General features: G+C 48.9%; 1 protein-coding gene across 4 annotated transcripts in view; it reads left to right on the top strand.

Annotated features, from left to right (window-relative positions):
• Positions 1 to 13,618, top strand: part of LOC139756512 (uncharacterized) — a 650,205-nt gene that overhangs the window by 101,297 nt on the left and 535,290 nt on the right. For all 4 annotated transcript variants that reach the window (XM_071675967.1, XM_071675968.1, XM_071675969.1 and 1 more), the window contains exon 2: positions 9,500 to 9,808. In XM_071675967.1, coding sequence (XP_071532068.1) covers positions 9,500 to 9,808 — 309 coding nt within the window. The remainder of the gene's footprint in view (positions 1 to 9,499; positions 9,809 to 13,618) is intronic.

The following is a 13,618-nucleotide window of genomic DNA, read 5'->3' as shown; positions in this document are numbered from 1 at the left end:
TGTGTGGTTGTTACTGGCTGTAGCCAGGTGTGTCCCGTGTGTGGTTGTTATTGGCTGTAGCCAGGTGTCTTGTGTGTGGTTGTTACTGGTGTTAGCCAGGTGTGTCCCGTGTGTGGTTGTTACTGGTGTTAGCCAGGTGTGTCCCGTGTGTGGTCGTTACTGGCTGTTGTAGCCAGGTGTGTCCCGTGTGTGGTTGTTACTGGTGTTAGCCGGGTGTGTCTTGTGTGTGGTCGTTACTGGCTGTAGCCAGGTGTGCCACGCCCGTCCTGGTCGTCCTCACCGAATCCCGTCAGGTTTGTCGTCCTAACCATACTGGCGTGGTCGTCCACACCCTACGAAGTCAGGCCGGGTATGATGTGGTCGTTCACACCCCACTCCATCAGGTCAGGTCTGGCGTGGTCGTTCACACCCCACTCCATCAGGTCAGGTCTGGCGTGGTCGTCCACACCCCACTCCATCAGGTCAGGTCTGGCGTGGTCGTCCACACCCCACCTAGTCAGATCGGGTTTGGCGTGGTAGTCCACCCCACATAGTCAGGCCGGGTATGATGTGGTCGTCTACACCCCACTCAAGTCAGGTCTGGCGTGGTCGTCCACACCCCACTCCAGGTCGGGTCTGGCGTGGTCGTCCACACCCCACTCCAGGTCGGGTCTGGCGTGGTCGTCCTCACCTTAGGTCTGGTCTGGTTTGTTCGTCTTCTCTTTACCCAGTCAGGACAGATCTGGTGTGGTCGTCCTCACCTCACCCAGTCAGGTCAGATCTGGTGTGGTCGTCCTCTCCCCACCCAGTCAGGTGAGGTGTGGGTGTGGTCGTCCTCACCTCACCCAGTCAGGTCGAGTGTGGTGTGGTCGTCCTCACCTCACCCAGTCAGGTGAGGTGTGGGTGTGGTCGTCCTCACCTAGTCAGGTCGAGTGTGGTGTGGTCGTCTCCCTAACTGGTCGGTTGGGCTTTTATTTCTGTGGTCGACTCGGTCGTCTATTGTGTTGGGATGGTCGAGTCTTATTTATGCTCCACTACTACTACTACTACTTCCTCACTCTCATATATATATATATATATATATATATATATATATATAATGATAATGTGTCATTATTGGGAGGGTAAGTTCCTGTCAGTGGGGAGAGGCAGTGCTGGTGGTGCTGCTGTGTCGGCTCCCTCCCTCCCTCCCTCCCCTCCCTCCTCTCCCTCCCTCCCTCCCTCCCTCCCCTCCTCTCCCTCCTCTCCCTCCCTCCCTCCCCTCCCCTCCCTCCTCTCCCTCCCTCCCCTCCCTCCCCTCCCTCCCTCCCCGGTGGCCTGGGAATTTCCCATGTGGCAATACCGTGCTCGCGCTCGCGCGCGCTGCTCTGAAGGCCGAGCTCGTGGTCTGCCTCACACTAGGCTGTGCCACACAAGTGTGTGGCTGCCATAGTCCCTCACATGTCACACTCATGATCCTCACAGTGTGACCTGGAGCAGTATGGAAGTAAGTGGTGATCATGATGATGGAGCAAGTGTGTGTGGCAGGGAGGGTTGTGACACGCTGCTTTGTGGGTGCAGGCAGGCAGGGAGGGTTGTGACACGCTGCGTTGTGGGTGCAGGCAGGCAGGGAGGCAGGGAGGGTTGTGACACGCTGCGTTGTGGGTGCAGGCAGGCAGGGAGGCAGGGAGGGTTGTGACACGCTGCGTTGTGGGTGCAGGCAGGGAGGGTTGTGACACGCTGCGTTGTGGGTGCAGGCAGGCAGGGAGGCAGGGAGGGTTGTGACACGCTGCGTTGTGGGTGCAGGCAGGCAGGGAGGCAGGGAGGGTTGTGACACGCTGCGTTGTGGGTGCAGGCAGGCAGGGAGGCAGGGAGGGTTGTGACACGCTGCGTTGTGGGTGCAGGCAGGGAGGGTTGTGACACGCTGCGTTGTGGGTGCAGGCAGGCAGGCAGGCAGGGAGGGTTGTGACACGCTGCGTTGTGGGTGCAGGCAGGCAGGGAGGCAGGGAGGGTTGTGACACGCTGCGTTGTGGGTGCAGGCAGGGAGGCAGGGAGGGTTGTGACACGCTGCGTTGTGGGTGCAGGCAGGGAGGCAGGGAGGGTTGTGACACGCTGCGTTGTGGGTGCAGGCAGGCAGGCAGGCAGGGAGGGTTGTGACACGCTGCGTTGTGGGTGCAGGCAGGCAGGCAGGGAGGGAGGGCCATGGTTGCGGACTCTGGCGCGCTCGGCTCACCTCTCACTTCCATACTACTGCTCCTCACACACCCCACCCACCCACCCACCTCATGACTGGCTCTTCACACCAGCAGTCCTCCCTCATGACTAGCTCTTCACACCAGCAGTCCTCCCTCATGACTGGCTCTTCACACCAGCAGTCCTCCCTCATGACTGGCTCTTCACACCAGCAGTCCTCCCTCATGACTAGCTCTTCACACCAGCAGTCCTCCCTCATGACTGGCTCTTCACACCAGCAGTCCTCCCTCATGACTGGCTCTTCACACCAGCAGTCCTCCCTCATGACTGGCTCTTCACACCAGCAGTCCTCCCTCATGACTAGCTCTTCACACCAGCAGTCCTCCCTCATGACTGGCTCTTCACACCAGCAGTCCTCCCTCATGACTGGCTCTTCACACCAGCAGTCCTCCCTCATGACTGGCTCTTCACACCAGCAGTCCTCCCTCATGACTAGCTCTTCACACCAGCAGTCCTCCCTCATGACTGGCTCTTCACACCAGCAGTCCTCCCTCATGACTGGCTCTTCACACCAGCAGTCCTCCCTCATGACTGGCTCTTCACACCAGCAGTCCTCCCTCATGACTGGCTCTTCACACCAGCAGTCCTCCCTCATGACTGGCTCTTCACACCAGCAGTCCTCCCTCATGACTGGCTGTTGAGATCGGGGGCCCTCATGGCTGGTTGGTCACGTCCAGGGGTAATGGTGTATCTACCTTGTTTGTAACGTTAATACTCGTACCGGGACGTACAATGAATAACATGACTTTCCCTTACTCATATTACGTTATTATTATTATTATTATTATTATTATTATGATTATGATTATTATTATTATGAATAATTGTGTTCATTTATAACGGACGTTAGGTTAGGTCTGTCATCCTGCAGGTGATGACAGCCACCCTAGTTGACTGTACCTGTCTAACGAACTTATATATATATATATATATATATATATATATATATATATATATATATGTATATATATATATATATATATATATATAGAGAGAGAGAGAGAGAGAGAGAGGCGGGGGGGAATCAGTGTTGTGGTTGAGTGAGACACGTTTCATTCAGGTTGCTTACGTAAGACGTTTTGGTCCAGCACGGAGAATGTGAGTAAGATGGTGAGGCAGGAGGGCCACACTTAAGTGGTTGTATGTTGTGATTGTAGTAACATGGTGAGGCAGGAGGGCCACACTTAAGTGGTTGTATGTTGTGATTGTAGTAACATGGTGAGGCAGGAGGGCCACACTTAAGTGGTTGTATGTTGTGATTGTAGTAACATGGTGAGGCAGGAGGGCCACACTTAAGTGGTTGTATGTTGTGATTGTAGTAACATGGTGAGGCAGGAGGGCCACACTTAAGTGGTTGTATGTTGTGATTGTAGTAACATGGTGAGGCAGGAGGGCCACACTTAAGTGGTTGTATGTTGTGATTGTAGTAACATGGTGAGGCAGGAGGGCCACACTTAAGTGGTTGTATGTTGTGATTGTAGTAACATGGTGAGGCAGGAGGGCCACACTTAAGTGGTTGTATGTTGTGATTGTAGTAAGATAGTGAGGCAGGAGGGCGACACTTAAGTGGTTGTATGTTGTGATTGTAGTAACATGGTGAGGCAGGAGGGCCACACTTAAGTGGTTGTATGTTGTGATTGTAGTAAGATAGTGAGGCAGGAGGGCCACACTTAAGTGGTTGTATGTTGTGATTGTAGTAAGATAGTGAGGCAGGAGGGCCACACTTAAGTGGTTGTATGTTGTGATTGTAGTAAGATGGCAAGTTTTGACTTGTATGACACGCCACTGGTTGTAACTAATGGTAATTGCTAACAACCCATTAATGTTACAGATCCCAAACGAAATATTAGCTAGTTGTAAATATCCAAACAAGTGTAATGGATTTTGCATTGTAGTGAATGTGTCGGCCATGTAACAACAATGGTGTTGGGATATTACCAAGATCTTCATTCTTCTGAAACATTATTATCATACAAAGCCACCAGCTGACTCCTGGCCCACACACTGGTCCAGTGCACCAGCTGACTCCTGGTCCAGTACACCACCTGACTCCTGGCCCACACACTGGTCCAGTACACCACCTGACTCCTGGCCCACACACTGGTCCAGTACACCAGCTGTGACTCCTGGCCCACACACTGGTCCAGTACACCAGCTGTGACTCCTGGCCCACACACTGGTCCAGTACACCAGCTGTGACTCCTGGCCCACACACTGGTCCAGTACACCAGCTGTGACTCCTGGCCCACACATGGTCCAGTACACCAGTTGTGACTCCTGGCCCACACACTGGTCCAGTACACCACCTGACTCCTGGCCCACACACTGGTCCAGTACACCACCTGACTCCTGGCCCGCCCACACACTGGTCCAGTACACCAGCTGACTCCTGGCCCGCCCACACACTGGTCCAGTACAGCAGCTGTGACTCCTGGTCCACTACACCAGCTGACTCCTGGCCCACACACTGGTCCAGTACACCAGCTGACTCCTGGCCCACACACTGGTCCAGTACACCAGCTGACTCCTGGCCCACACACTGGTCCAGTACACCAGCTGACTCCTGGCCCGCCCACACACTGGTCCAGTACACCACCTGACTCCTGGCCCGCCCACACACTGGTCCAGTACACCACCTGACTCCTGGCCCGCCCACACACTGGTCCAGTACACCACCTGACTCCTGGCCCGCCCACACACTGGTCCAGTACAGCAGCTGTGACTCCTGGCCCACACACTGGTCCAGTACACCAACTGTGACTCCTGGCCCACACACTGGTCCAGTACACCAGCTGACTCCTGGCCCACACACTGGTCCAGTACACCAGCTGACTCCTGGCCCGCCCACACACTGGTCCACTACACCAGCTGACTCCTGGTGGTGTGTGAGCCAGAGTGTTAAAGGACGTCCACCAGAGGTCGTGTCTGGGGTCATGACCTGACCTTCATGTGACCACGGGGGGGGGGGGGGGGTCATATATGGGTTGTAATTACCTTTTCAGACCCACAGATTTTCAGACCCACCACCTGGTCAGTCGCTATACCAGAGGGAAATGTGGAAGCCTGAAATGTTCACATTACCCTGTGTATCTGTGTACATATGTACACAAGTTGGTGTACATTATGTGGTGCAGGTGTAGATAATGTTCATATTGATATTTGGTGCAGGTGTAGATAATGTTCATATTGATATTTGGTGCAGGTGTAGATAATGTTCATATTGATATTTGGTGCAGGTGTAGATAATGTTCATATTGATATTTGGTGCAGGTGTAGATAATGTTCATATTGATATTTGGTGCAGGTGTAGATAATGTTCATATTGATATTTGGTGCAGGTGTAGATAATGTTCATATTGATATTTGGTGCAGGTGTAGGTAATGTTCATATTGATATTTGGTGCAGGTGTAGATAATGTTCATATTTGGTGCAGGTGTAGATAATGTTCATATTTGGTGCAGGTGTAGATAATGTTCATATTTGGTGCAGGTGTAGATAATGTTCATATTTGGTGCAGGTGTAGATAATGTTCATATTTGGTGCAGGTGTAGATAATGTTCATATTTGGTGCAGGTGTAGATAATGTTCATATTTGGTGCAGGTGTAGATAATGTTCATATTTGGTGCAGGTGTAGATAATGTTCATATTTGGTGCAGGTGTAGATAATGTTCATATTTGGTGCAGGTGTAGATAATGTTCATATTTTGGTGCAGGTGTAGATAATGTTCATATTTGGTGCAGGTGTAGATAATGTTCATATTTTGGTGCAGGTGTAGATAATGTTCATATTTGGTGCAGGTGTAGATAATGTTCATATTTGGTGCAGGTGTAGATAATGTTCATATTTGGTGCAGGTGTAGATAATGTTCATATTTGGTGCAGGTGTAGATAATGTTCATATTTGGTGCAGGTGTAGATAATGTTCATATTGATGTCTCGTGTGCTGGCTGGCCTGCCTGTCAGCTGTGCTTGTGTGAACTTGTGCATCACATTATGTAGCGGGAGCGAGTGTCCTCAACCACTCACTACACCTACCTTACCTTGTCTTTACCTTACCTATCCTACCTTGCCTTACCTTACCTATCTTACCTTACCTATCTTACCTTACCTCACCTGACCTGTTACCTTAACTTTCCTTACCTTACCGATCTTACCTTACCTTACCGATCTTACCTTACCTTACCGATCTTACCTTACCTTACCGATCTTACCTTGCCTTACCTATCTTACCTTACCTTACTTACCTATTTTACCTTACCTTGCATTACTTGCCTATCTTGCCTTACCTTACGTTGCGTGGCAGTGTGTGTATGTGTTGGAGGAGAGGTTGACGGGTGGGAGGATGGTTGAGTAATGTTAACCTTGATGATGATGATGGAGGGACAACGGTACAGGCAGGACGGACATGCCTCCCTCCCCCTGACCTGCACACAAGTGCACTACGTGTTCTGTCGTGCTCACGTGACGTGGTGGTGTGCTGGGCTGGCTCAACCATCATCACCACCTCCTCCTGCCTGACCTGCACACAAGTGCACTACGTGTTCTGTCGTGCTCACGTGACGTGGTGGTGTGCTGGGCTGGCTCAACCACCACCTCCTCCTGCCTGACCTGCACACAAGTGCACTACGTGTTCTGTCGTGCTCACGTGACGTGGTGGTGTGCTGGGCTGGCTCAACCATCATCACCTCCTGCCTGACCTGTGAACACCTTCATCTTTCCTGGAAATAGTTGTGAAATGTGAAGCTTGAGGGCAAGACTGGTACATGTGCAACACCGTCACACCAGCCTTCATTGGCTGACTCCTGACGTAAAGTAACCCATCAGGAGACACCTCCTCATGGACAATGTATGACTTACTCACCTGCTGGGGTGAGTGTGATGTGTCCATGACTTACTCACCTGCTGGGGTGAGTGTGGTGTGTCCATGACTCACCAGTCACGAACCATGACGAACGAAGGCTGCCAGGTGAACCCACCATACACCTGGCCAGCACCGACACCTTCCACGCTCACACTGTCACATTATGTGTACAACCAGTGCAATAGTGTACACATTACCGCATAGTGTGTCGTGTACAACCCATGCAGTAGTGTACACATTACCACATAGTGTCTCATTATGTGTACAACCCGTGCAGTAGTGTACACATTACCGCATAGTGTCATTTTGTGTACAACCCGTGCAGTAGTGTACACAATACCGCATAGTGTCTCATTATGTGTACAACCCGTGCAGTAGTGTACACGTTACCGCATAGTGTCTGTGTACAACCCGTGTATTAGTGTACACATTACCGCATAGTGTGTCGTGTACAATCCGTGCAGTAGTGTACACATTACTGCACTGTGTACAACCCATGCAGTAGTGTACACATTACTGCACTGTGTACAACCCATGCAGTAGTGTACACATTACCGCATAGTGTCATATGTACAATCCGTGCAGTAGTGTACACATTACCGCTTAGTGTCATATGTACAACCCGTGCAGTAGTGTACGCGTTACCGCAGTGTCATTATGTGTACAACCCATGCAGGATTGTACACATTACCGCATAGTGTGTCGTTATGTGTACAAGCTTTGCATTAGTGTACACATTACCGCATAGTCTCATTGTGTACAACCCGTGCAGTAGAGTTTACATTACCGCATAGTGTCATGTGTACAACCCGTGCAGTAGTGTACACATTACCGCATAGTGTCATTGTGTACAACCCGTGCAGTAGTGTACACATTACCGCATAGTGTCTCATTATGTGTTCAACCCGTGCAGTAATGTACACATTACCGCATAGTGTCTCATTATATGTACAACCCGTGCAGTAATGTACACATTACCGCATAGTGTGTCATTATGTTTACAACCCGTGCAGTAGTGTACGCTACCGCATAGTGTCATTGTGTACAACCTATGCAGTAGTGTACACACTACCGCATAGTGTGTCATGGGTACAACCCGTGCATTAGTGTACACATTACCGCTTAGTGTGTCTGTGTACAACCCATGCAGTAGTGTACACATTACCGCATAGTGTCATTATATGTACAACCCGTGCATCAGTGTACACATTACCGCAGTGTCATTATATGTACAACCCGTGCATCAGTGTACACTACCGCAGTGTCATTATATGTACAACCCATGCAGTAGTGTACACATTACCGCATAGTGTCATATGTACAACCCGTGCAGTAGTGTACACGTTACCGCAGTGTCATTGTGTACAACCCATGCAGGAGTGTACACATAACCGCATAGTGTGTCGTTATGTGTACAAGCCTTGCATTAGTGTACACATTACCGCATAGTCTCATTGTGTACAACCCGTGCTGTAGTGTTTACATTACCGCATAGTGTCATGTGTACAACCCGTGCAGTAGTGTACACATTACCGCATAGTGTCATTGTGTACAACCCGTGCATTAGTGTACACATTACCGCATAGTGTCATTGTTTACAACCTGTGCAGAAGTGTAAACATTGCCGCATAGTATGTCAATATGTGTAAAACCTACTGAGTAGGGTACACATTACAGTGTGTTGCAGGTAATATGGTGACATGTGTTGCAGGTAATATGGTGACATGTGCTGCAGGTAATATGGTCACATGTGTTGCAGGTAATATGGTGACATGTGTTGCAGGTAATAGTCACATGTGTTGCAGGTAATATGGTCACATGTGTTGCAGGTAATATGGTCATATGTGTTGCTGGTAGTATGGTGACATGTGTTGCAGGTAATAGTCACATGTGTTGCAGGTAATATGGTGACATGTGTTGCTGGTAGTATGGTGACATGTGTTGCAGGTAATATGGTGACATGTGTTGCAGGTAATATGGTGACATGTGTTGCAGGTAATATGGTGACGTGTTGCAGGTAATATGGTGACATGTGTTGCAGGTAATAGTCACATGTGTTGCAGGTAATATGGTGACATGTGTTGCAGGTAATATGGTGACATGTGTTGCAGGTAATATGGTCACGTGTGTTGTAGGTAGTATAGTCACATGTGTTGCAGGTAATACATGTGTTGCAGGTAATATGGTGACATGTGTTGCAGGTAATATGGTGACATGTGTTGCAGTTGATATGTTGACATGTGTTGCAGGTAATATGGTCACGTGTGTTGCAGGTAGTATGATGACATGTGTTGCAGGTATACATGTGTTGCAGTTATGTTGACATGTGTTGCAGGTAATATGGTGACATGTGTTGTAGGTAGTATAGTCACATGTGTTGCAGTTAATACATGTTTTGCAGTTAATATGTTGACATGTGTTGCAGGTATGGCCCGGTGCAGAGCGTCAAGATGCTGGCGGGGGGTGGCGTGGCGGGTGAGGAGGGCGCGGGTGGTATGTGCGCCACTGTGGCCTTTGTGGACATCTGTGCTGCAGCCAAGGCTCACAAGGCGGACAACCGGCTGGAAGATCGTTGTCTCAAGACGACGTATCATGAAGCCTCGCTCTCAGCCCAGTACACGCCGCCCATACACATGCACCGTGAACCTCCCTCGTACACGCCCGCGCCTTCACCAGCCTCCAACTCCAGCAATCCTGCTGTATTAGCCGCCCGCAGTCCAAGGTTCACCTCGGGGTGAGTGTTCACTTCAACCTTTACTGACGTAGTTACTTAGTGGTGATGTGACGGTTCCAGCTGGAGTGTTTGGTCATAATGAGAGAGAGAGAGAGAGAGAGAGAGAGAGAGAGAGAGAGAGAGAGAGAGAGAGAGAGAGTTCCCCCCCCGGCGACACACAGCACCTGGCCAGCAGCACAGCACAGCACAGCAGGAGCTGTGTCATGGTGTGTGGGTGTGTGTGTGAGCTGGCCACAGTGGCAGTGTAGCAGTGCCTCACAGTAAGTGCAGTGATCAACGTGTCGTGTCTCAGAAAAATAATATACCAAGACGTGACAGTGGTTATGTTGTTGTGTCTAGCATGAGCAGTTGGCAAGTGTCTTGTGGTGATGTGACGTACACACACACACACACACACACACACAATGGATAACGATGTTGTGGGATGTATGTATCGTACGAGCAAGAGGTTGGCCGACCATCCTGGGATATACAGCAAGTTAAGGAAGGATTAACCTGACCTTCACCACCACGACCACGACGACGACCCCCCTGGTGGCTACAGGATGTACGACCACACGGACACACGGACAGTGATGGTGTTCAGTGATGATCAGTGTAAGCAATATATGATGTGTCTTCACCTGCCACACTAGTAGTGCAGTGATAACAACAAGTGATCAAATTTAGCCTCTCTGTATCTCTCCTTATAGTGTAATGCACCAGTAATGTATCTCATCAACCCACAGTAATATATATATATATATATATATATATATATATATATATATATATATATATATATATATATATATATATATGGGCTACAGAGTGCTGCTGAGCTGTCATTACCAAGTGCACAATAGCAGCCATGGTGGTCTAGTGGCTGGTCGACCACAGGAGAGGCACCAGCAGCCATGGTAGCTGGTCGACAACAACGTGTCAAGTACCCATAGCAGCCGTGGTGGTCAGCTGTCTGGTCGACCCCAAGAGAGGCACCAGCTGTCTGGTGGCTGGTCAACAAGAAGTGCTCCCAGACGACGACCTGGGTCAGGTGGTGTGTGTGGCCGGGGATCAGGTAGGTCACCTGGTAGTGTGTGGCTGCTGTGTTGGTCGACTGTCGCTAGTGTGTTGCTGGAACCGTTCTCACCAGCTGTGTTGCTGGGACCAATTGGCCCAATATATGGTACAACTTATTAATCATTTATTGATCATTATGATTTATAGATTATTATCATGTATGATCGGAAATATTTCCTCTTGTTTCCCAAGGTTTGTTGTTGTTGTTATTATTATTTAGTGTTGATAATATTTTGTGTGGTGGACTCCACTACCATTAACATGATGGACACAAGTCATGACTGTATCATTCCCAGGCAGGCGCATGATACATACATCATGGTACATACATCATGCGCATGATACATACATCATGCACATGGTACATACATCATGCACATGGTCTCATACTTATTAAAGTGTTTCTTACTTCCTCACTTGTACAAGTTGATCATCATGCCTCACTCACCTTCATCTGATCATGTCTCACTCACCTTCATCTGATAATCATGCCTCGCTCACCTTCATCTGATCATCATGCCTCACTCACCTTCATCTGATCATCGTGCCTCGCTCACCTTCATCAGATCATCATCATGCCTCTCTCCTTCATCTAATCATGATGATGCCTCACTCACCTTCATCTGATCATCATGCCTCACTCACCTTCATCAGATCATCATCATGCCTCTCTTCTTCATCTGATTATGATGATGCCTCACTCACCTTCATCTGATCATCATCATGCCTCACTCACCTTCATCTGATCATGATGATGCCTCACTCACCTCCATCTGATCATGATGCCTCACTCACCTCCATCTGATCATGATGATGCCTCGCTCACCATCTGATGATCATGATGATGCCTCGCTCACCATCTGATGATCATGATGATGCCTCACACCTTCATCTGATCATCATGCCTCACTCACCTTCATCTGATCATGATGATGCCTCACTCACCTTCATCTGATCATGATCATCATGCCTCACTCACTTTCATCTGATCATCATCATGTCTCACTCACCTTCATCTGATCATCATCATGCCTCGCTCACCTTCATCTGATCATCATCATGCCTCGCTCACCATCTGATCATCATCATGCCTCACTCACCTTCATCTGATCATCATCATGCCTCACTCACCTTCATCTGATCATCATGCCTCACTCACCTTCATCTGATCATCATATGCCTCACTCACCTTCATCTGATCATGATGATGCCTCGCTCACCTTCATCTGATCATCATCATGCCTCACTCACCTTCATCTGATCATGATGATGCCTCACTCACCTCCATCTGATCATGATGATGCCTCACTCACCTTCATCTGATCATGATCATGCCTCACTCACCTTCATCTGATCATCATCATGCCTCACTCACCTTCATCTGATCATCATCATGCCTCACTCACCTTCATCTGATCATGATGATGCCTCACTCACCTTCATCTGATCATCATCATGCCTCACTCACCTTCATCTGATCATGATGATGCCTCACTCACCTTCATCTGATCATCATGATGCCTCACTCACCTTCATCTGATCATGATGATGCCTCACTCACCTTCATCTGATCATGATGATGCCTCACTCACCTTCATCTGATCATGATGATGCCGCTTCACCTTCATTGATCATCATGATGCCTCCTCACCTTCATCTGATCATCATCATGCCTCACTCACCTTCATCTGATCATATCATCATGCCTCACTCACCTTCATCTGATCATCATCATGCCTCACTCACCTTCATCTGATCAATGATGCCTCACTCACCTTCATCATTGATCATGCTCGTCATCACCTTCATTAGCATGATTGCCTCTCACCTTCATCTGTCATCATCATCCTCACTCACCTTCATCTGATCATCACATGCCTCACTCACCTTCATTCTGATCTATCATGCTCACTCACCTTCATCTGGATCATCATGCCTCACTCACCTTCATCTGATCATCATGCCTCCTCACTTCATCTGATCATGATCATGCCTCACTCACCTGCATCTGATCATAATGATGCATCACTCACCTGCATCTGATCATGTGCCTCACTCACCGTCATCTGATCATCATCCATGCCTCACTCACCTTCATCTGATCATGCATGCTGCCTCACTCACCTTCATCTGATAATGATGCCTCACTCACCTTCATCTGATCATCATCATGCCTCACTCACCTTCATCTGATCATCATGCCTCACTCATCATCTGATCATCATCATGCCTCAGTCACCTTCATCTGATTATGATGATGCCTCACTCACCTTCATCTGATCATGATGCCTCACTCACCTTCATCTGATGATGATGCCTTACTCACCTTCATCTGATGAGGATGCCTCACTCACCTTCATCTGATCATCATCATGCCTCACTCATCTTCATCTGATCATCATCATGCCTCACTCACCTTCATCTGATCATGATGATGCCTCACTCACCTTCATCTGATCATGATCAAGCCTCACTCGCCTTCATCTGACCATGATCATGCCTCACTCACCATCTGATCATCATGCCTCACTCACCATCTGATCATCATGCCTCTCACCTTCATCTGATCATCATGCCTCACTCACCTTCATCTGATCATCATGTCTCACTCACCTTCATCTGATCATCATCATGCCTCACTCACCTTCATCTGATCATCATCATGCCTCACTCACCGTCATCTGATCATCATCATGCCTCACTCACCTTCATCAGATCATCATCATGCCTCACTCACCTTCATCTGATCAT

Source organism: Panulirus ornatus, chromosome 22, assembly GCF_036320965.1.
Source record: "Panulirus ornatus isolate Po-2019 chromosome 22, ASM3632096v1, whole genome shotgun sequence".
Taxonomy (NCBI): domain Eukaryota; kingdom Metazoa; phylum Arthropoda; class Malacostraca; order Decapoda; family Palinuridae; genus Panulirus; species Panulirus ornatus.
Note: the sequence above shows the minus strand (reverse complement) of the source record. Positions and strands in the feature narration are given on the sequence as shown.